Consider the following 22,068-nt stretch of genomic DNA (forward strand, 5'->3'; position numbering starts at 1 on the left):
TTGTATGTATTTAGAAGCGAATTAAACCAATGACTGACATGGTGGTTTATTTTACTATAAAGTATATTACAGGAGTAGTTTAAAATACCAAATTTACACAATTGAATATATAAAAGAATTTGGTACTGACAAAAATGTGCCATCATTCAAATACCCAGATTTTTTTTTTAATGAACTAGTCTGTCTACACCCCACAAGCATACATGTCCACCACCATCAGTTTAATTATGTTATTGGATTACTTTTGCATCATACATTTAATGTCCAATTTAACAGACCGAGCCGAAATGACCTCAACTCTGCTCCGCATCAGTACAAAAGGTGCATAAGATGCTATTCCTCTTAATACATACCTGTATAAAAGGAAAGCCCAGTTTCAAATTGAGTAACTTATGATCACTGTTTACCACCACCGTTTAAGCAATAGTAAATATTGCTATTGTAAAAACTGAAATCATTCACTTGGGACTAGAGAATGAAGCAGTATAGCAAAGGTAGAAATGAAAACCTAAATAATCTTTATAACGGAATGTAATGATAAGTCAATACACTTGGCCTCCTGTGAGAATTGGCGTGCTTCTGAAATGATGCCAGTGAGGTAGTGATCTCAAAGCAGTTCAGTTAACCCCTGACCTGTTCCTACTTTTGGTCAGAGTTTGACGTGCTGTCACAGGTTGTCAGAGTTGTCTTTTTTCCACCAGCCTGTGCCTCAGCATCCAGTCTCCTGTACTTCGTGTGGAAGAAGATAACGAAGCAGCAGGTAAAGACACTGAACAGGCCTGCCATCACCAGCACGGGCACTGTGGAGACGTACACAGGAAAAAGACAAATCAATGACTGGAGCTAAGTCATTTTTAGCCATTTCTACAGGAACTAATCACTGTGTGTGTTCTAGAATCACGCCGCTAGAGCCACAGCAAAGAACCAGACAATAACAATACAGGCTTGTTCCTCTTTATCAAATCCCGAGAGGATTTCATTATGTTATATTTAGAAATAAGAGTGGCAACTTAACTGAACATAACCTCCGGCATTACTGTGTTTTGGCCTTGGGCACGTCATTTATTTTTGGAGGGCAATATTTTTGAATGTATTCTTTGTAAAATAAACTATAGCTTGTCGGGGCACCTGTCCCCTCAATTTCAATGGGAATAATGCATTTGCAACATACAGTACCAGTCAAAAGTTGGGACACACCTACTCATTCAAGGGTTTTTCTTAATGTTTACTGTATTCAACATTGTAGAATAATAGTGAAGACATCAAAACTATGACATAACACATATGGACTTATCTAGTCACCCAAAAAGTGTTAAACAAATCAAAATATAATTTATATTTGAGATTCTTCAAAGTAGCCACCCTTTGCCTTGATGACAGCTTTGCACACTCTTGGCATTCTCTCAACCAGCTTCACCCGGAATGCTTTTCCAACAGTCTTGAAGGAGTTCCCACATATGCTGAGCACGTGTTGGCTGCTTTTCCTTCACTCTGCAGTCCAATTCATCCCAAACCATCTCAATTGGGTTGAGGTCGGGTGATTGTGGAGGCTAGGTCATCTGATGCAGCACTCCATCACTCTCCTTCTTGGTCAAATAGCCCTTACACAGCCTGGAGGTGTGTTGGGTCATTGTCCTGTTGAAAAAGAAATTATAGTCCCACAAAAAGTAAATCAGATGGGATGGCGTATCGCTGCAGAATGCTGTGGTAGTCATACTGGTTAAGTTTGCCTTGAATTCTAAATAAATCCCTGACAGTGTCACCAGCAAAGCAACCCCACACCATCACACCTCCTCCTCCATGCTTCACGGTGGGAACCACACATGCGGAGATAATCCGTTCACCTACTCTGCGTCTCACAATGACAGGGCGGTTGGAACCTAAAATCTCAAATTTGGACTCATCAGACCAAAGGGCAGATTTCCGCCGGTCTAATGTCCATTGCTCGTGTTTCTTGGCCCAAGCAAGTCTCTTCTTCTTATTGGTGTCCTTTAGTAGTGTTTTTTTTGCAGCAATTTGACCATGAAAGCCTGATTCACACAGTCTCCTCTTAACAGTGCCACAATACAGTGCCACTGACACGGCCCGCTACCAAAACCTGCGGGCTCTCCTTCACCGCAGACAACGTGAGTAAAACATGTAAACATGTTAACCCTCGCAAGGCTGCTGGCCCAGACGGCATCCCTAGACGCGTCCTCAGAGAATGCGCAGATCAGCTAGCTGGTGTGTTTACGGACATATTCAATCAATCCCTATCCCAGTCTGCTGTTCCCACATGCTTCAAGAGAGCCACCATTGCTCCTGTTCCCAAGAAAGCTAAGGTAACTGAGCTAAACGACTATCGCCCCGTAGCACTCACTTCCGTCAACATGAAGTGCTTTGAGAGACTAGTCAAGGATCATATCACCTCCACCCTACCTGACACCCTAGATACACTCCAATTTCCTTATCGCCCCAATAGGTCCACAGACGATGCAATCTCAATCACACTGCACACTGCCCTAACCCATCTGGACAAGAGGAATGCCTATGTAAGAATTTATTACAGCTCAGCATTTAACACCATAGTACCCTCCAAACTCGTCATTAAGCTCGAGACCCTGGGTCTCGACCCCGCCCTGTGCAACTGGGTCCTGGAATTTCTGACGGGCCGCCCCCAAGTGGTGAGAGTAGGAAACAACATCTCCACCCCGCTGATCCTCAACACTGGCGCCCCACAAGGGTGCGTGCTCAGCCCTCTCCTGTACTCCCTGTTCACCCATGACTGCGTGGCCACGCACGCCTCCAACTCAATCATCAAGTTTGCAGACGACACTACAGTGGTAGGCTTGATTACCAACAACAACGAGACGGCCTACAGGGAGGAGGTGAGGGCCCTCGGAGTGTGGTGTCAGGAAAATAACCTCACACTCAATGTCAACAAAACAAAGGAGATGATCATGGACTTCAGGAAACAGCAGAGGGAGCACCCCCCTATCCACATCGACGGGACAGTAGTGGAGAAGGTGGAAAGTTTTAAGTTCCTCGGTGTACACATCATGGACAAACTGAAATGGTCCACCCACACAGACAGGGTGGTGAAGAAGGAGCAACAGTGTCTCTTCAACCTCAGGAGGCTGAAGAAATTTGGCTTGTCACCAAAAACATTCACACACTTTTACAGATGCACAATCGAGAGCATCCTGTCGGGCTGTATCACCGCCTGGTACGGCAACTGCTCTGCCCACAACCGTAAAGCTCTCCAGAGGGTAGTGAGGTCTGCACAATGCATCACCGGGGCAAACTACCTACCCTCCAGGACACCTACACCACCCGATGTCACAGGAAGGCCAAAAAAGATCATCAAGGACAACAACCACCCGAGCCACTGCCTGTTCACCCCGCTATCATCCAGAAGGCGAGGTAAGTACAGGTGCATCAAAGCTGGGACCGAGAGACTGAAAAACAGCTTCTATCTCAATGCCATCAGACTGTTAAACAGCCATCACTAACATTGAGTGGCTGCCACCAACATACTGACTCAAATCTCTAGCCACTTTGATAATTAAAAATGGGATGTAATAAATGTATCACTAGTCACTTTAAACAATGCCACTTTATATAATGTTTACATACCCTACATTACTCATCTCATATGTATATACTGTACTCTATACCATCTACTGCACCTTGCCTATGCCGTTCGGCCATCGCTCATCCATATATTTATATGTACATATTCTTATTCATTCCTTTACACTTGTGTGTATAAGGTAGTTGTTGTGAAATTGTTAGATCACTTGTTAGATATTACTGCACGGTCGGAACTAGAAGCACAAGCATTTCGCTACACTCGCATTAACATCTGCTAACCATGTGTATGTGACCAATACAATTTGATTTGATTTGATTCGTTGAGATGTGTCTGTTACTTAAACTCTGTGAAGCATTTATTTGGGCTGCAATTTCTGAAGCTGGTAACTTTAATGAACTTATCCTCTGCAGCAGAGGTAACTCTGGGTCTTCCATTCCTGTGGCGGTCATCATGAGAGCCAGTTTCATCATAGTGCTTGATGGTTTTTGCAGCTGGACTTGAAGAAACTTTCAAAGTTCTTGAAATTTTCCAAATTGACTGACATTCATGTCTTAAAGTAATGATGGACTGTCGTTTCTCTTTGCTTATTTGAGCTGTTCTTTCCATAATAGGAACTTGGTCTTTTACCAAATAGGGCTATCTTCTGTATACCACCCCTATCTTGTCACAACACAACTGATTGTCTCAAACGCATTAAGAAGGAAAGAAATTCCACAAATTAACTTTTAACAAGGTACACCTGTTAATTGAAATGCATTCCAGGTGACTACCTCATGAAGCTGGTTGAGAGAATGCCAAGAGTGTGCAAAGCTGTCATCAAGGAAAAGGGTGGCTACTTTGAAGAATCTCAAATATAAAATATATTTTGATTTGTTTAAGCCGCTCGGATCAACATCCAGCGAAAAAATCAGAGCGCCATATTCAAAACCAAATCTAATCATTTCTGTTTCTCAAACATAGGACTATTTTACACCATTTTATAGATACACTTCTTCTGAATCGAACCACGTTGTTCGATTTCTAAAAGGCTTTACAGCGAAAGCAAAACATTAGATTATGTTAGGAGAGTACATCGACAAAAACAACCACACAGCCATTTTCCTAGCAACTAGCATGCATCACAAATACCCAAAACACAGCTAAATGCAGCACTAACCTTTGACAATCTTCATCAGATGACACTCCTAGGACATCATGTTACACAATACATGCATTTTTTGTTCGATAAAGTTCATATTTATATATAAAAACAGCATTTTACATCGGCGCGTGACGTTCAGAAAATATTTTCCCTCAAATACTGCCGGTGAATCAGCGCCACAATTTACAAAAATACTTGTCATAAACATTGATACAAAATTAAACTGTCATTCAAAGAATTATAGATGAACATCTCCTTTATGCAAACGCTATGAAAGATTTCAAAAAAGCTTCACGAGGAAAGCACTCTTTGCAATAATCTGAGTGCTGAGCTCAGAAAAATACACTAGGCTATACAGATAGCCGCCATCTTGGAGTCATCTAAAATCATACATTGCATTAGAAATATTCCCTTACCTTTGTTCATCGTCATCAGAAGGCACTTCCAGGCATCCCAGGTCCACAACAAATGTTGTTTTGTTCGATAAAGTCCATAATTTATGTCCAAATTACTCCTTGTTGTTCGTGCGTCCAGTAAGCTACTCCAAGAGTAGAAAGTGTGCGGACGATGTCCGTTCAAACATGTCAAACGTTGTAAAACATCAATCTTAGGGCCTTCAGAACGTGAAGATTCAATAATATTTCAACCGGACGGTTCCTGTGTCTTGAAAAAGGTTTTGGAACGGGAGGATCCACCCTCGTGAACGTGCCCCAAGAAGTGATGTCACCCCCTGTCTCAACAACTTCTCCTCCTCGGGCTCTGTTCATCGTAGAAGCTTCAAACAACTTTGTAAAGACTGTCGACATCTAGTGGAAGCCGTAGGAAGTGCACAATTATTACTACGTCACTGTGTATTCAATAGGAAAAGACTTGAAGAGAGCCCATGCATCCAGATTTCCACTTCCTGGTAGGATTTCTCTCAGGTTTTTGCTTGCCATATGAGTTCTGTTATACTCACATACACCATTCAAACGGTTTTAGAAACTTCAGCGTGTTTTCTATCCAAATCTCCTAATAATATGCATATCCTAGCTTCTGAGTTTGAGTAGGAGGCAGTTTAATATGGGCACATTTTTTACGAAATTGTCAATACTGCCCCCTATCCTTAAGGAGCTGTAAGAGGTTAACACTTTTTTGGTTACTACATGATTCCATATGTGTTATTTCACAGTTTTGTAGAAATGTAGAAAATTGTCAAAATAAAGAAAAACCCTGGACTGAGTAACTGTGTCCAAACTTTTGACTGGTACTGTATATTGTTAGCTGTGGCAAAGCATGTGTTGTCTAGGATGCCGTTTCAGCCAACATTTCGGTCCGCCATGTGCACCTTGTGTTATTTGCATACAAATGCAAAGTCTTAACCGCTAACAAAACAACCAATAGCTGTAATTGCCTACAGAAATGTAATGGTGGGCAGCCGATTGTACCTCAATTAGCATTCATATACTATTTTAATCCCTCCGATACACATGGTAGTTCTTGACTTACCCCTCCAACTCAAGGCCGCATCACCTCCTACAGAACAGGTAGAGAAGGGCGAGTAGGCCATTGGTTTGGTCAACCCCTGAAGAAGCAGTATATAGATAACTGACTGGATCTGTCTGGAAAAACAAAAACAAGAACATGCTTATTAACACATAGCCCTTTATTCAGAGTCTTGCTCTTTAGTCTATGTTCTTCCTGTATGAAACAGTGTATCAGACAGATGTACCCTGATATAAATATCAGGCCTGCTGAGGTGGCCTCCCCAACCGGGTAGGAGCACTCCACAGACAACTCCATGGCAACCGGGTAAATGGAGAAGCCGAAAAAGCCGAAGAGTGAACAAGCAACGGCCACAGCTATTCCCTGATTCCGCATCTGAGATACCTGGTAGGGGGAAACACACACACACAAGGATGAGAAGGTGTTAGACACAGAACTTCTTGGTAAAAATAGAAGATTGTAAAGAGGATAATGGCACCAACAGAGAGGGCTGCTGTGCTTCTAGCTCATAGGAACATTTGCAGTATTTCGTTTTTTATGTATTATTTTTTACATTAATAGACCATACATTTTTTTGTGTTATTACATACAGCCGGGAAGAACTATTGGATATCAGAGCGGCGGTAACTGAACAGCACTACCAGCATTACAACCAGGAATATGACTTTCCCAAAGCGAATCCTTTGTTCGCACCCCCCAGGGCAATTTAACTGATTCCAGAGGCCGACCCAAAACACTGCCGGCAGCGGAGAGGTACTCATCACCGGGGTCAAACTACCTGCCCTCCAGGACACCGACACCACCCAATGTCGCAGGAAGGCCAAAAAGATTATCAAGGAAAACAACCACCCGAGCCACTGCCTGTTCATCACGCTATCATCCAGAAGGCGATGTCAGTACAGGTGCATCAAAGCTGGGACCGAGAGATTGAAAAACAGCTTCTATCTCAAGGCCATCAGACTGTTAAATAGCCATCACTAGCACATGAGAGGCTGCTGCCTATAGACTTTAAATCACTGGCCACTTGAATAAATGGAACACTAGTCACTTTAATAATGTTTACATATTTTGCATTACTCATCTCATATGTATATAAGGTTTTCTATTCTACTGTATCTTAGTCTATGCCGCTCTGACATTGCTTGTCCATACATTTATATATTCTTAATTCCATTCCTTTACTTAGATTTGTGAGTATAGGCTGTGTGTTGTGAAATTGTTTGGTATTACTTAGATATTACTGTAGTCGGAGCTAGAAACACAAGCATTTTGCTACACCCGCAATAACATCTACTAAACACGTATGTGACCAATTAAATTTGATTTGATACCTTGAAAGAAGAAAAACTGCAAATATATGCTGTTTTCTTCCACCCCAAACCTTAGTTTGGAACAAGCATAACTAATTCATCATCACATCTATTCATGAAGTACTAAACTGATAACCCTGAGGTTTGACCCCGACTCACCACTGAGAAGGCAATGCAGGCCAGCGCTGAGAGGCTCATGTTGACCTTGGTGACCTCCGTGAACTTCTTGGTCTTGTCAACGTAGAGACCCAGGAAGCCAGCTCCGACTATACCGAACACAATGAAGAGACCTCCGCACAGTCCTGCAAAGTCCTGCAACAAGAACACACATTGAAAATATTGCTCAGGAAACCAAATCATGGGACATATATTTTCATATTTTGCAATGAAAAACGAATCTTGTTGGTCCTTTGGGATCATTGATGGGTGCTTACATTAGTGTACCCTCGGACACACATAATCTGCTCCAGCAGTGTAGAGAAGCAGGTGAACACAGCGATCCCGGAGCCGAAACACAGCAGGAGAATCATATAGGCCTTGTTCCTCAGGAGCTACAAAGGAACAGGAGGCAGACAGGCGCATGTTACAGTGGGTTACAGATGCTCCTGTTAGAAGATAGCCATCAGGGATCATTCAATGCTGCAGAAATTTGATTTCAAGCAGTATCCAAATCCGTCGGATGTAGTGATCACAATATTATCCTTATCTAGGAAAATCAAAGTTCCAAAGGCTGGGCCTAATATAGTGTATAAGAGGTCATACAATATGTTTTGCAGTGATTCCTATGTTGATTGATGTAAAGAATACTTGTTGGTCCGTGGTGTGCAATGAAGAGCAACCAGATGCTGCACTTGACACATTTGTGAAATTGCTTATCCCAGTTACTAATAAGCATGCACCCATTAAGAAAATGACTGTAACAACTGATAAATCCCCCTGGAATGATGAGGAATTTAAAAATTGTATGGTTGTGAGGGATGAGGCAAAAAGAATGGCAAATAAGTCTGGCTGCACAACAGATTGGCAAACGTACTGCAAATTGAGAAATCTTGTGACTAAACTGAATAAAAAGAAGAAGAAACTACACTATGAAACAAATATAAATGACATAATGAATGATAGTAAAATTCTTTGGAGCACCTTAAATGACATTTTGTGCAAAAAGGCAAACTCAGTTCCATCATTCATTGACTCAGATGGCTCATTCATCACAAAACCCACTGATAATGATTTTTTCATTGACAAGATTAGCAAACTTAGGCATGACATGCCAGCAACAAATGCTGACACTACACATCCAAATATATCTGACCAAATTATAAAAGACAAGCACTGTAATTTTGAATTCCGTAAAGTGAAGGTGGAAGAGGTGACAAGCCACTGGGGTCTGACAACTTGGATGGAAAATTACTGAGGATAATAGCGGACGATATTTTCTTCAGTTTAAGCTTACTAGAAAGTGTGTGCCCTCAGGCCTGCAAGCGAAGCAAAAGTCATTCCACTACCTCAGAATAGTAAAGCCCCATTTACTGGATCAAGTAGCCGACCAATCAGCCTGTTACCAACACTTAGTAAAAATTGTGTTTGACTTGATACAATGCTATTTTACACTAAACAAATTGACAAAAGACTTTCAGCACACGTACAGTGGGGGGAAAAAGTATTTGATCCCCTGCTGATTTTGTACGTTTGCCCACTGGCAAAGAAATGATCAGTCTATAATTTTAATAGTACCTTTATTTGAACAGTGAGAGACAGAATAACAACAAAAATATCGAGAAAAACGCATGTCAAAAATGTTATAAATTGATTTGCTTTTTAATGAGGGAAATAAGTATTTGACCCCCTCTCAATCAGAAAGATTTCTGGCTCCCAGGTGTCTTTTATACAGGTAACGAGCTGAGATTAGGAGCACACTCTTAAAGGGTGTGCTCCTAACCACAGCTTGTTACCTGTATAAAAGACAGCTGTCCACAGAAGCAATCAATCAGATTCCAAACTCTCCATCATGGCCAAGACCAAAGAGCTCTCCAAGGATTTCAGGGACAAGATTGTAGACCTACACAAGGGTGGAATGGGCTACAAGACCATCGCCAAGCAGCTTGGTGAGAAGGTAATTATTTGCAAATGGAAGAAACACAAAAGAACTGTCAATTTCCCTCGGCCTGGGGCTCCATGCAAGATCTCACCTCGTGGAGTTGCAATGATCATGAGAACGGTGAGGAATCAGCCCAGAACTACACGGGAGGATCTTGTCAATGATCTCAAGGCAGCTGGGACCATAGTCACCAAGAAAACAATTGGTAACACACTACGCCGTGAAGGACTGAAATCCTGCAGCGCCTGCAAGGTCCCCCTGCTCAAGAATACATATACATGCCCATCTGAAGTTTGCCAATGAACATCTGAATGATTCAGAGGACAACTGGTGAAAGTGTTGTGGTCAGATGAGACCAAAATGGAGGTCTTTGGCATCAACTCAACTCACCGTGTTTGGAGGAGGAGGAATGCTGCCTATGACCCCAAGAACACCATCTCCACCGTCAAACATGGAGGTGGAAACATTATGCTTTGGCGGTGTTTTTCTGCTAAGGGGACAGGACAACTTCACCGCATCATTTGACAAGGCCATGTACTGTCAAATCTTGGGTGAGAACCTCCTTCCCTCAGCCAGGGCATTAAAAATGGGTCGTGAATGGGTATTCCAGCATGACAATGACCCAAAACACACAGTCAAGGCAACAAAGGAGTGGCTCAAGAAGAAGCACATTAAGGTCCTGGAGTGGCCTAGCCAGTCTCCAGACCTTAATCCCATAGAAAATCTGTGGAGGGAGCTGAAGGTTCGAGTTGCCAAACGTCAGCCTCGAAACCTTAATGACTTGGAGAAGATCTGCAAAGAGGAGTGGGACAAAATCCCTCCTGAGATGTGTGCAGACTTGGTGACCAACTACAAGAAACGTCTGACCTCTGTGATTGCCAACAAGGGTTTGCCACCAAGTACTAAGTCATGTTTTGCAGAGGGGTCAAATACTTATTTCCCTCATTAAAATGCAAATCAATTTATAACATTTTAGACATGCGTTTTTCTGGATTTTTGTTGTTGTTATTCTGTCTCTCACTGTTCATATAAACCTACCATTAAAATTATAGACTGATAATTTCTTTGTAAGTGGGCAAACGTACAAAATCAGCAGGGGATCAAATACTTTTTTCCCCCACTGCATAGGAAAGAACATTCAACAAGCACAGCACTTACACAAATGACTGATGATTGGCTGAGAGAAATTGATGATAAAAGATTTGTTAGACTTCAGTGCAGTTTTTGACATTATCGATCATAGTCTTCTGCTGGAACAATGTATGCGTTTTGGCTTTACACCCCCTGCTATATTGTGGATAAAGAGTTACCTGTCTAACAGAACACAGGGCATTAATGGAAGCCTCTCCAAAATAATCTAGGTAGAATCAGAATTTCCCCAGGGAAGCTGTCTAGGTCCCTTACTTATTTTTTCAATTTTACTAACAACATGAGTAAAGCCAGTGTGTCTATGTATGCGGATGACTCAACACTATTGTCACGTCCTGACCAGTAAAAGTGGTTATTTGTCATTGTAGTTTGGTCAGGGCATGGCAGGGGGTGTTTGTTTTGTGTGTTTCGGTGTTTTTGGTTTATGTTCTATATTTTCTATTTCTATGTGTATATCTAGTTTTCTATTTCTATGTTGGGTTTTTGGCAATGACCTCCAATTAGAGGCAGCTGGTTGTCGTTGTCTCTAATTGGAGGCCATATTTAGTTGGGTTTGTTTTCACTTGTGTTTTGTGGGTGGTTATTTTCTGTATAGCCTGGGAGCCTTATGGAACTGTTTTTCGTTTGTTTATTTTGTTTAAGTGTTTTCTTTAAATAAATTAAGAAGATGAGCACTTTACCAGCTGCGCCTTGGTCCAACCTTTATGACGCCCATGACAACTATACACATCAGCTACTACAGAGACTGAAATGACTGCAACACTTAACAAAGAGCTACAGTTAGTTTCAGAATGGGTGGCAAGGAATAAGTTATTCCTAAATATTTCAAAAACTAAAAGCATTGTATTTGGGAAAAATCATTCACTAAACCCTAAACCTCAACTAAATGTTGTAATAAATAATGTGGAAATTGAGGTGACTAAACTGCTTGGAGTAACCCTGGATTGTAAACTGTCATGGTCAAAACATATTGATACAACAAAAGCTAAGATGGGGAGAAGTCTGTCCATAATAAAGCGCTGTTCTGCCTTCTTAACAGCACTATCAACAAGGCAGGCCCTACAGGCCCTAGTTTTGTTGCACCTGGACTACCGTTCAGTCGTGTGGTCAGGTGCCACAAAGAGGGACTTTTTTGCAATTGGCTCAGAACAGGGCAGCACGGCTGGCCCTTGGATGTACACAGAGAGCTAACATTAATAATGTGAATGTCAATCTCTCCTGGCTCAAAGTGGAGGAGAGATTGACTTCATCACTACTTGTATTTGAGAGAGGAATTGACATGTTAAATGTACCGATGTGTCTGTTTGAACTACTTGCACACAGCTCGGACACCCAAGACATTCCTCTTCACAGTCCCAAATCCAGAACAGACTATGGGAAGCGCACAGTACTACATCGAGCCATGACTACATGGAACACTATTCCACATCAAGTAACTCATGCAAGCAGTAACATTTGATTTAAAAAACAGATAGAAATACACCTTATGGAACAGCGGAGACTGTGAAGCAACAAAAACATAGGCACAGACACACACGATAACATACACACTATACACACGTACACATGGATTTTGTGTTGTAGATATGTGGTAGTAGAGTAGGGGCCTGAGGGCAGACACTTAATGTGTTGTGAAATCTGTTGTTAATGTTTTGCAATGTTTTTAAAATTGTATAACTGCCTTCATTTTGCTGGACAGAGAGTAAAAAAGGAAGAGTATCTACTAATAAATACCAAATATACAATGCAATATGGATGCCGCTACCCCTCTCAAATGAAGTATAATGAGCCTGAACCTCAGTACCATCAGGAGTGAATTAAATGTTGAGGGGGACTACAAATGTTATTAGTACAGTATTGTCATTCTTTGTGTGTATAACTCCTCACCAGCTTGATTCCCTCCAGGAAGGGCTCTGAGTTGGAGCTTTCGGCACTGGCTGAGGGGGGCGTTGGGGGGGCACTATCACGGATCCCCACTGTTGCTAGGAGACAGATAATAGCTGCTGGTACAGCATATATGAACAGCTGGGAAGATCAGTGAACACGGAAAAAGTATTAATGCAGTGATAAATATATATGCAATCTAAAGTCAAGACAATCTGTTTTACTATTTCTTCCTTAACTCACCAATAAAGGGATGTTGTTGGTAGTCCCCACAATCATAGGGGAAAAGATGCTAGCAATGAGAATCCCAAGGGGATTTGCTGAAAGGAGAAATAGAGAAACACAACCGAAAAATGTAAAATAGGCCGCCATGATATTGTCCTTTATTTGGAGCATAAACGAACAGACATTTTGGACTTTCTCTTCCTACTTTTTAGGGGATCTCAGTTCCTGTGACTGAAAAGCTGACTGAAAAGCTGACTGAAAATCTCTCAGAAAGCTGACAGAAAGAGGAGCAGTTGGCAATTCAAAACATATATGGCAAGTGGTGACTAAACCAATAATGCTAACTTGACACAGGTAGTTTTAACAGAGTAACTGATAGGAAAATCTGTGGTGGACAGGACAGCAACCATAGCTCACTCACACATGGAGGCTATCATATTGGCGGTAGCCCGTTGGTGCTCTGGGAACCAGAGGGCTGCCAGCTTGGTGGGAGTGAAGATAACCAGGGGCTGGGCCAGGGCACACAGAGTTTGGCCCCCCATCACCACGGGGAAATTGGCTGCACTTGGTAGGCTCCTCATGATGCCCACGAAACGCAGCACAGCTCCCAACATGTTGAGCCAGGAACCCAGCACCAGCTATAGAACAGTCAGAAAGGCAAAATGTCACAATGGGCACGATTTAGTAAAAAAAATCAGAGTGCCATCTGCATGTGGGCAGCTTCCTCTATCACTGACAGCAGACTTCATATCCAAAGCCCACACACTTTCTATCTGAGATTTTTCCAGACAAACTCAAACATTCACACTTTACTGAATGTCCCTCTTATACCTCTCATCCATATCTCTTTCATGCATATCTCTTTCATGCATATCTCTTTCATGCATATTTATTTCATGCATATCTTAAAGGAACAGTCTGTATCTTTCATTTCAAGTACTGGACAGACTCCCCTCACAGGTTTGTTTTCAGTGTGTACACAGACTTGTAAACAAATATTCTGCATGATACTGTAGGCAAGGCAGGTTTAATGGAATCTGGTCTGTTTTATTTATTTAAACTTTATTTGCCCAGGAAGTCCCATTGAGGTCAGGAGACCTCTTCTACAAGGGAGACCTGTGTGTGGTCTACCTTGACCAGACTGTACATACTGTGATTCGGAGTCCTAAGGTGTCCAGCATCCATGTGGTCCCAAAACTGAGAGGAATGGCCACTACCATGTAGATGATGGACAGCCAGTTGATCTGGTCCAGGGTGACACCCATGAACTGGGCTGAATGGTCTGCCACTGGAGCAAAGGTCAGCCATAACTGAGGATACAAGCACAAACACAAAGGAAGAGGGTGTTTTAGGATCATTTGATTATATACAATAAATGTGTTATTACATTATTTACAACTTACTGCTTGTACACAAATGTTCTTCACTGATATTTCCTCAATCATTCTATCTGCCCAATGTTACAATGCAGTGACACAAAAATGTCTGATAGGACACGATCTGTTAATATTCCAGTCCAATCAAGACATCAACCAATGAAAAAAGCTTGATATATTCTATTTAACCTTTATTTAACCAGGAAGTCCTATTAAGGACTGAATACCTCTTTTCCAAGGAAGATATGGCAAAACTGCATGACAAATGCAACCCACTGGTATACATGTGATCATGTGATAAAAATATACATCACTAAGCAGGAAGTAAATCACAGCCTTGCCTTGTGGAACTCCAAGTCACGTGAAAACAGAAGCAATGACTCACAAGGCACTAGCATATGACCCAGCTTTAGGCCGGACTATTCAAACCAGAGGCTACTATGGAGTGTTTACATAGGCTTATTTGCAAATAGTCTGGGTAGCCATTTGATTAGCTGTTCAGGAGTCTTATGGCTTGGGGGTAGAAGCTGTTTAGAAGCCTCTTGGACCTAGACTTGGCGCTCCGGTACCGCTTACCGTGCGGTAGCAGAGAGAACAGTCTATGACTTATATTGGCATTCATTGGTCAAAATGAATATGTAGAATTCCTATGCTGAGAAGAGAGACCAACCATCCCAACCTAATAAACAGTGATAGGCCTATACCATCACAGCATGTTAACCATATACAGTTTGAACCCTGTGCCCTCCCCTTCAAAGATTAACCTAACTTTAACCTCTTAGATGTTGTCCCTTATATAGGAGATTTTGAGCGGTTATGGACCGGTTCCAACTTACATTTTGGTGTACAAAACCCTCTGTGAACGTTGCAGGGTCCAGTACCTTATAGTGCCAGTACTTTCCACTACTTCTCAATCAGCAGAGCTTACTTGAAGTGTCAGGTTTCACACCCAACATTTGCATAGGGAGTGACGTGCCACCTTTTCTGGCCTATCCAGACAAAGTTTAAATTTCATCTGCCTCTGAGCAATAGATTCCAGCCTACTCAAGAGCGTGTTGTGTCTCAACCGATGGCGGGCACAACACTAAAACCTCAGATGATTTAAAGTAAAGTCTAAGCTACAACATGCAAATATGAAGGCACGAATTCATTCCTTCAATTCAGTACCGATCTTCACCGTGCCCAGAACTGGCCGAACAGGTGTTCATGGCCGAACAGGTGTTGTACCTCCTTTCCCTCCTTCATGGAACAGTAGTTATAGTCATAACTGTACGTTCCCTTTCAGTCACTCAACTCAGTACAACAAAGCTATGGGGACATGAAATCACATCCCAGGCCGACCCCAGGGGACACCAAATGAAATTGCCAATGGCAGACCACTCAGAGTTCCAACCCGATAGGAAAACCTGCGGTACCCGGGTATTGTGCCATCTGCATGCTGCTTAATGACCCTCTCCTGCCCCAGCGGTAACCACACTGTTGGCTACACTGGAGGCAATGAAATTCGAGCAATAAAACCTCACAAAAATGTTTGGTAATGCCCAACTCGCCGTAGAACAGATATCTCCTGAAGGCAACCCTTTAAAGAACACCCAAGACGTTGCCAAACCCCTGGTGAAATGGGAACGTACACAGTTAGGTAATTCCTGCCTTTTGCTGTCATAGCGGACCAGAGAAATAGCCCCTGAGGTGCAGTCCGGATTAGCAAAACAGACAAAAAGATGGACACTCAAACGTACACCCCTAGCCCGCTCAATGTACATGCGTAACGCTCATACGGATACAGGGCATGTAACCTCCACTGCTCCTCAGAAGCAAATGTAGGAGACGAAAAGGGAAATAGCTCAAAGCTAGAGAGACCTGTAGGACATAGTCATGACCTTAGCAGCAAAGTGTGCAATAGGACGCAACGTCAGACGCAAGAGTCAACAAGGGCAAACTTTATACAGGAGGGGTGAATGGATAACACGTGGGTATCTCCAACGCATTTGGCCGAGGCCAAAGCCACGAGCAGGGCGGTCTTGTAGGAGAGGATATTCTTATCCAATGACTCCATTGGTTCAAAGGGGGCCTAACAGAGCACATCCAAAACCAAAGCCAAATCCCAAATGGGTGCAATAGGTTTAGAAACCGGGTCGACGCCTAAAAGGAGAATGATCTCCGTGAACCAATGTTGTTTGGGCCAATGGGAAGCCACAAGGATCAACGACAATCCCTCCAGATGCACCCTTTCCAGTGTGGGCTGAATCAGGTCCACAGGGGGAAATGCGTCAAGGAGCACCCAGAGCCCTTATCGAGAAAACCAGCCAACAACGCACGTTTTATTGTGATGCGTAAAGATCTACGTCATCCTTGCCAAACATTTCCCATATCTGGGAGATCCCAGAGAACTGGGGCACCCCTGGATAGCAGATCCACACCTGTATTGAGGCACCCGGGGAGATGCATCGCCCGGAGTGAGGGAAAGGGCGCGCTGCTCCACAGCAGTAGTGAGTGAGCCAAGGATCAGATGGTTAGAGACGGCACCCTTCCCTGTCTGTTGATGTATGCCAGCAACCCAAATGTAGCTGCCCTCAGGGGATGTGTCTGTCGTGATCACCTTGCGGGATATAACTCATCCCATGGGGGTCCCCAACAACAACAAAGCCCATTGGCATAACGGGGCCACCCAGAGTGACCAATTTAGGCGGCACGATGCGTCCATGTGCCTATCACCCACCGCTGAAAAGGTTGCATCAGCAAGCCACTGTTACTGACACCGTTCCTTCGTCTCGCACACAAGCTGAGCCGAGCAGGGGCAGCAAGAGTATGCACCGCGCCGAGACATACCAGAAAACAAAATGTGAGTATCTTTTAATTTATTTGGGCATGGTCTTGAACCTGAACCGCCTTGTTAGCTTTCGTCTTTTTGGTTGCGTTAACCATCTTACTCAGCCAGGCTAAACAGGCAGAAGAATAACTAACAAATTGGGAGGGAACTTCACCAAACTAGCTATTAAACTTTAATATACATTGTCCAGAAGGATTTTTTATTTATCCTTTATTAAACTAGGCAAGTCAGTTAAGAACAAATTATTATTTACTATGACGGTCTACCCTGGCCAAACCCTATAGGACTCCCAAACACAGCCGGTTGTGTTACAGCTGGAATCAAACCAGGGTCTGTAGTGATGCATCTAGCACTGAGATGCAGTGCCTTTAACCCCTGCGCCACTCGGGAGTCCGAGTATGTGCGCCCTCTGGGACAGTTAAGTTGGAGTAAAGCCTGATACATTTTGCATTACAATATTATAATTTTATAAGAAATGTGTGAATTGTTCTGCTCAGTTAGAGGTGAAGAGTGGAAGAATTGAAGGAATGTGGAAGGTGGGGCTTCCATTGACATAGTCAGGGGTGATTTGCCCTAAGGCACACATCCCCTATTAAAGCAATAGCCCCAGGGGTACATTAGCTACATTCTCTGAAATATTAGGGTGCAGCATATGGCAGATACCTTCACAGTACCCTTGTAGAAGTCTGAACCAAATGCATTTTGACTCAATGAGTGATATGCTGAAGGGGTTCATGATGACTCCTGAAACGTCACTATAGGCTGCTAAGCTACTGTATTTCATAGTGAAGGGTAAACACTAATTTTGGATCTACAGCAGTCTGTCCAAATCAAATTGTATTGATCACATACACATGTTCAGCAGATGTTATTGAAGGTGTATTGACATGCTTGTTTTTCTAGCTCCAACAGTGCAGTAATATCTAACAAGTAATAACTAACCATTTCAAAACAATACACACAAATCTAAAGTAAAGGAATGGAATTAAGAACATAAATATTTGGATGAGCAATGTCGGAGCGGCATAGACCAAGATACAGTAGAACAGAATGACTTCCTGTGACATCGGGTGCTATAGGTATCCTGGAGGGCAGGTAGTTTGCCCCCGGTGATGCGCTGGGCAGACCACACCACCCTCTGGAGAGCCCTGAGGTTGCGGGCAGTGCAGTTGCTGTACCAGGCGTGTCACGTCCTGACCAGTAGAGGGTGTAGTTGGGTCAGGACGTGGCAGAAGGGAGTAAGTGTTTTATTGTTTCATTTAATTTTGGCCGTGTGACTTCCAATCAAGCACAGCTGTAGAGGGTTGTGGTTGATTGGGAGTCACACATAAGTTGCCTACGTTTCCGTTGTGTGGTGTGGGTAATTGTGCTTGTCACTGTTGTTGCACCTGACAGGACTGTGTTGGCTGTCAGTTTTGTTGTTTTTGTTAATTGCATAGTGTTCGTAACATTAAAAATGACGAACCCTAACTCCGCCGCATTTTGGTCCACTTCTTCCGTAGACAGCCGTTACAAGGCGGTGATAAAGCCCGACAGGATGCTCTCAATTGTGCATCTGTAAAAGTTTGTGAGGGTTTTAGGTGCCAAGCAAATTTCTTCTGCATCCTGAGGTTGAAGAGGCACTCTTGTGCCTTTTTCACCACACTGTCTGTGTGGGTGGACCATTTCAGTTTTTCAGTGATGTATACGCCAAGTGTTACGAACCGGCTCTGAGTTCGCAACAAAAGGGAGACAACGTGGAGACAAGGAGTATCAAAATATATATTTATTAAATAAAGTAACCTAAGAACAATGAACCATGGTGTGTGTAATCAGTAATGTAAGTGAGTGTTTGCATGCATGAATGTAATAATGCAGGGTGTTGAAGGGTGCCAAAGCAAACAACCAAAAAACCACAACTAGCACAACCAAAAACAACAAGGTGTCTGCATGGAGAGAGTCTCCCCAATGACTGTGGAAGAGGTCTATTTATCCTGGGACACACCCGAGGCCAGGTGTTTCCCATGTAGCTGACGACCCTCCCAACTCCGCCCACCGGCATCCTAATAAGGAACAAGAGCAAAGAGAGAAAATACGGCAGACAGAGTGGGAGGGTCGTCACACAAGGAACTAGAAGCTTTCCACCTTCTCCACTGTGGTCCCGTCAATGTAGATATGGGGGTGCACCCTCTGCTGTTTCCTGAAGTCCCCGATCAGCTCCTTTGTTTTATTGACGTTGAGTGAGAGGTTATTTTCCTGCACCACACTCCCAGGGCCCTCATCTCCTCCCTGTAGGCTGTCTCGTCATTGTTGGTAAGCAGGCCTACTACTGTTGTGTCGTCTGCAAACTTGATGTTTGAGTTGGAGGCGTGCGTGGCCACGCAGTCATGGGTGAAAAGGGAGTACAGGAGGGAGCTGAGCAAGCTCCCTTGTAGGGCCCCTGTGTTGAGGATCAGCGAAATGGAGGTGTTGTTTCCTACCTTCACCACCTGGGGGGGCGGCCCGTCAGGAAGTCTAGGACTGAGTTGCACAGGGCGGGGTTCAGGCCCAGGGCCCCAAGCTTAATGATGAGCTTGGAGGGTACTATGGTGTTGAATGCTGAGCTATAGTCAATGAACAGCATTCTTACATAGGTATTCCTCTTGTCCAGATGGGATAGGGCAGTGTGCACTGCTATGGCGATTGCATTGCCTGTGGATCTATTGGGGCGGAAAGCAAATTTAAGTGGGTCTAGGGTGTCAGGTAAGGTAGAGGTGATATGATCCTTGACTAGTCTCTCAAAGCACTTCATGATGACAGAAGTGAGCGCTACGGGGCGATAGTCATTTAGTTCAGTTACCTTTGCTTTCTTGGGTACAGGAACAATGGTGGACATCTTGAAGCATGTGGGGACAGCAGACTGGGATATGGTGAGATTGAATATGTCTGTAAACACTCCAGCCAGTTGGTCTGCACATTCTCTGAGGACGTGGCTAAGGATGCCGTCTGGGCTGGAAGCCTTGCGAGGGTTAACACGCTTAAATGTCTTACTCACGTCGGCTACAGAGATGGAGAGCCCACTGTCCTTGATAGCTAGCTGCGTCGGTGGCACTGTGTTGGGTAGATTTTAATAGTCACAGTGGGTACATCTCCTATACATTTTCTGATAAACTCATTCACCGTATACATGTATTCGTCGATATTATTTTCAGAGGCTACCCAGAACATATCCCAGTCCCATGATCAAAACGATCTTGAACCATGGATTCTGATTGGTCTGACCAGCATTGAATAGTCCATAGCACGGGTACTTCCTGTTTGAGTTTCTGCCTATAGGAAGCGAGGAGCAAAATAGATTTGTGATCAGATTTGCCGAAGGGAGGGTGGGGGAGGGCCTTGTAGCCATTTCGAAAAGTTGAGTAGCAGTGGTCCAATGTTTTCTCAGAGCGAGTGCTACAGTCAATGTGCTGGTAGAACTTCGGTAGCGTTTTATACAGATTAGCTTTGTTAAAATCCCTAGCTACTGTAAATGTGGTCTCAGGATATGTGGTTTCCAGTTTGCATAGTCTAGTGTACGTCTTTGAGGGCCGTTGTGATAACGGCTTGAGGAGGAATATACACGGCTGTGACTATAACCGAAGAGAATTCTCTTGGGAGGTAATGCGGTCAGCATATGATTGTGAGGTATTCTAGGTTGGGTGAACAAAATAACTTGAGTTTATATATGTTATCACAATCACACTATGAGTAGTTAATCATGAAACATATACCCCCACCCTTCTTCTTCCCGGAGAGATCTTTATTCCTGTCTGCGCAATGAACTGAGAACCCACCTGGCTATATGGACTCAGACAGTATATCCCGAGAGAGCCATGTTTCCGTGAAACAAAGTATGTTACAATCCCTGATGTCTCTCTGGCAGGAGATCCTCGCCCTGAGCTCGTCAACTTTATTATCCAGAGACTAAACATTAGAGAGTAATACACTCGGAAGCGGTGGGTGGTGAGCGCGCCTGCTGAGTCGGATTAGGAGTCCACTCCGAATACCTCTTCTCCGCCGGGGGTGTTTTGGATCAGCCTCTGGAATCAGTTCAATTGCCCTGGGGGGTACGAACAACCGATCCAATTTGGGAAATTCCTGGACATAATGCTGCTCGAGAACATCTACATTTTAAAAAGTCTAATAAAACCATGTAATATAGCCAACATCACAATACATCCATTATTTATTCTAGACAGGTCTAAAGAAACACGATATGAAGTAAATGTAGTATTTTTCAGAAGAACAGAATAGCATAAATTGTTGCTATAAACTATGCCATATGGCTGTGGGCTACACTAGTTCATTTATCAAATGTGGCAGTAGGGAATCACATAATATACCATATTATATCAGGATCACAAACAATAGAAAGTAGAGGTCAGACTTTTCAAAAGTAACCTGTAGGCTACATGACAGTGTCACATGCTTCTCCAGTTCATTTACCTTTTAAAAGAATGTAGCAATATAGCCCTAGATATTATTACATTGGTGTAACATTGTAGCAATCAGAGAAATGGAGATTATTACATTGGTATAACGTTGTAGCAATCTGAGCCACAGAGTTTTACATTGCTACAAAAAGTTACAAAATCACACCATGAATGTATTGACAGATTACAGCCAAGTTAATGTATGAGACAGCAAATGATAATTAAAGCCACTTACTATGGAGTTTGAGCAATTTAGCAAGCACAGCACGAACAGAATGAACCATCTCCTCTTGTATACTTTGAATACAATACATATTTCGAGTACTGGATTGGGTTTAATCGGAATGACGTCGTCCCGAAATTCATCAACATCTTCCATGAGTAGTGTTGTATCCAGCCTGATGCAGTAGACTTTCAAATATCAAACGTGCATATTTGAGCCAAGGGTATAGTGCCTTTAAAACGTTGATTTAAACATATCCTACATTGTCATTCCGATAAAGCAACACAACCAGCCGGTTTGAGATCAACAACACCGCCCAGTGTTTTAGTGAGGACGGGTATTC

General features: G+C 43.1%; 1 protein-coding gene across 1 annotated transcript; it reads right to left on the reverse strand.

Moving 5' to 3' along the window:
- Positions 1–137: 137 nt before the first annotated feature.
- slc49a3 (solute carrier family 49 member 3) lies at positions 138–22,068 on the reverse strand. Its single transcript, XM_014212043.2, has 10 exons — positions 21,738–22,068; positions 14,018–14,176; positions 13,288–13,504; positions 12,885–12,961; positions 12,645–12,782; positions 7,945–8,061; positions 7,670–7,822; positions 6,427–6,584; positions 6,204–6,316; positions 138–800 (listed from the first exon to the last, which is right to left on the reverse strand). Exons 1-10 carry the CDS (start codon positions 21,879–21,881, stop codon positions 640–642), a joined length of 1,437 nt encoding a protein of 478 aa, XP_014067518.1. The 5' UTR covers positions 21,882–22,068; the 3' UTR covers positions 138–639.

The sequence above is a fragment of the Salmo salar genome, chromosome 09 (genome assembly GCF_965601325.2).
Source record: "Salmo salar chromosome 09, fSalSal1, whole genome shotgun sequence".
Lineage (NCBI taxonomy): Eukaryota > Metazoa > Chordata > Actinopteri > Salmoniformes > Salmonidae > Salmo > Salmo salar.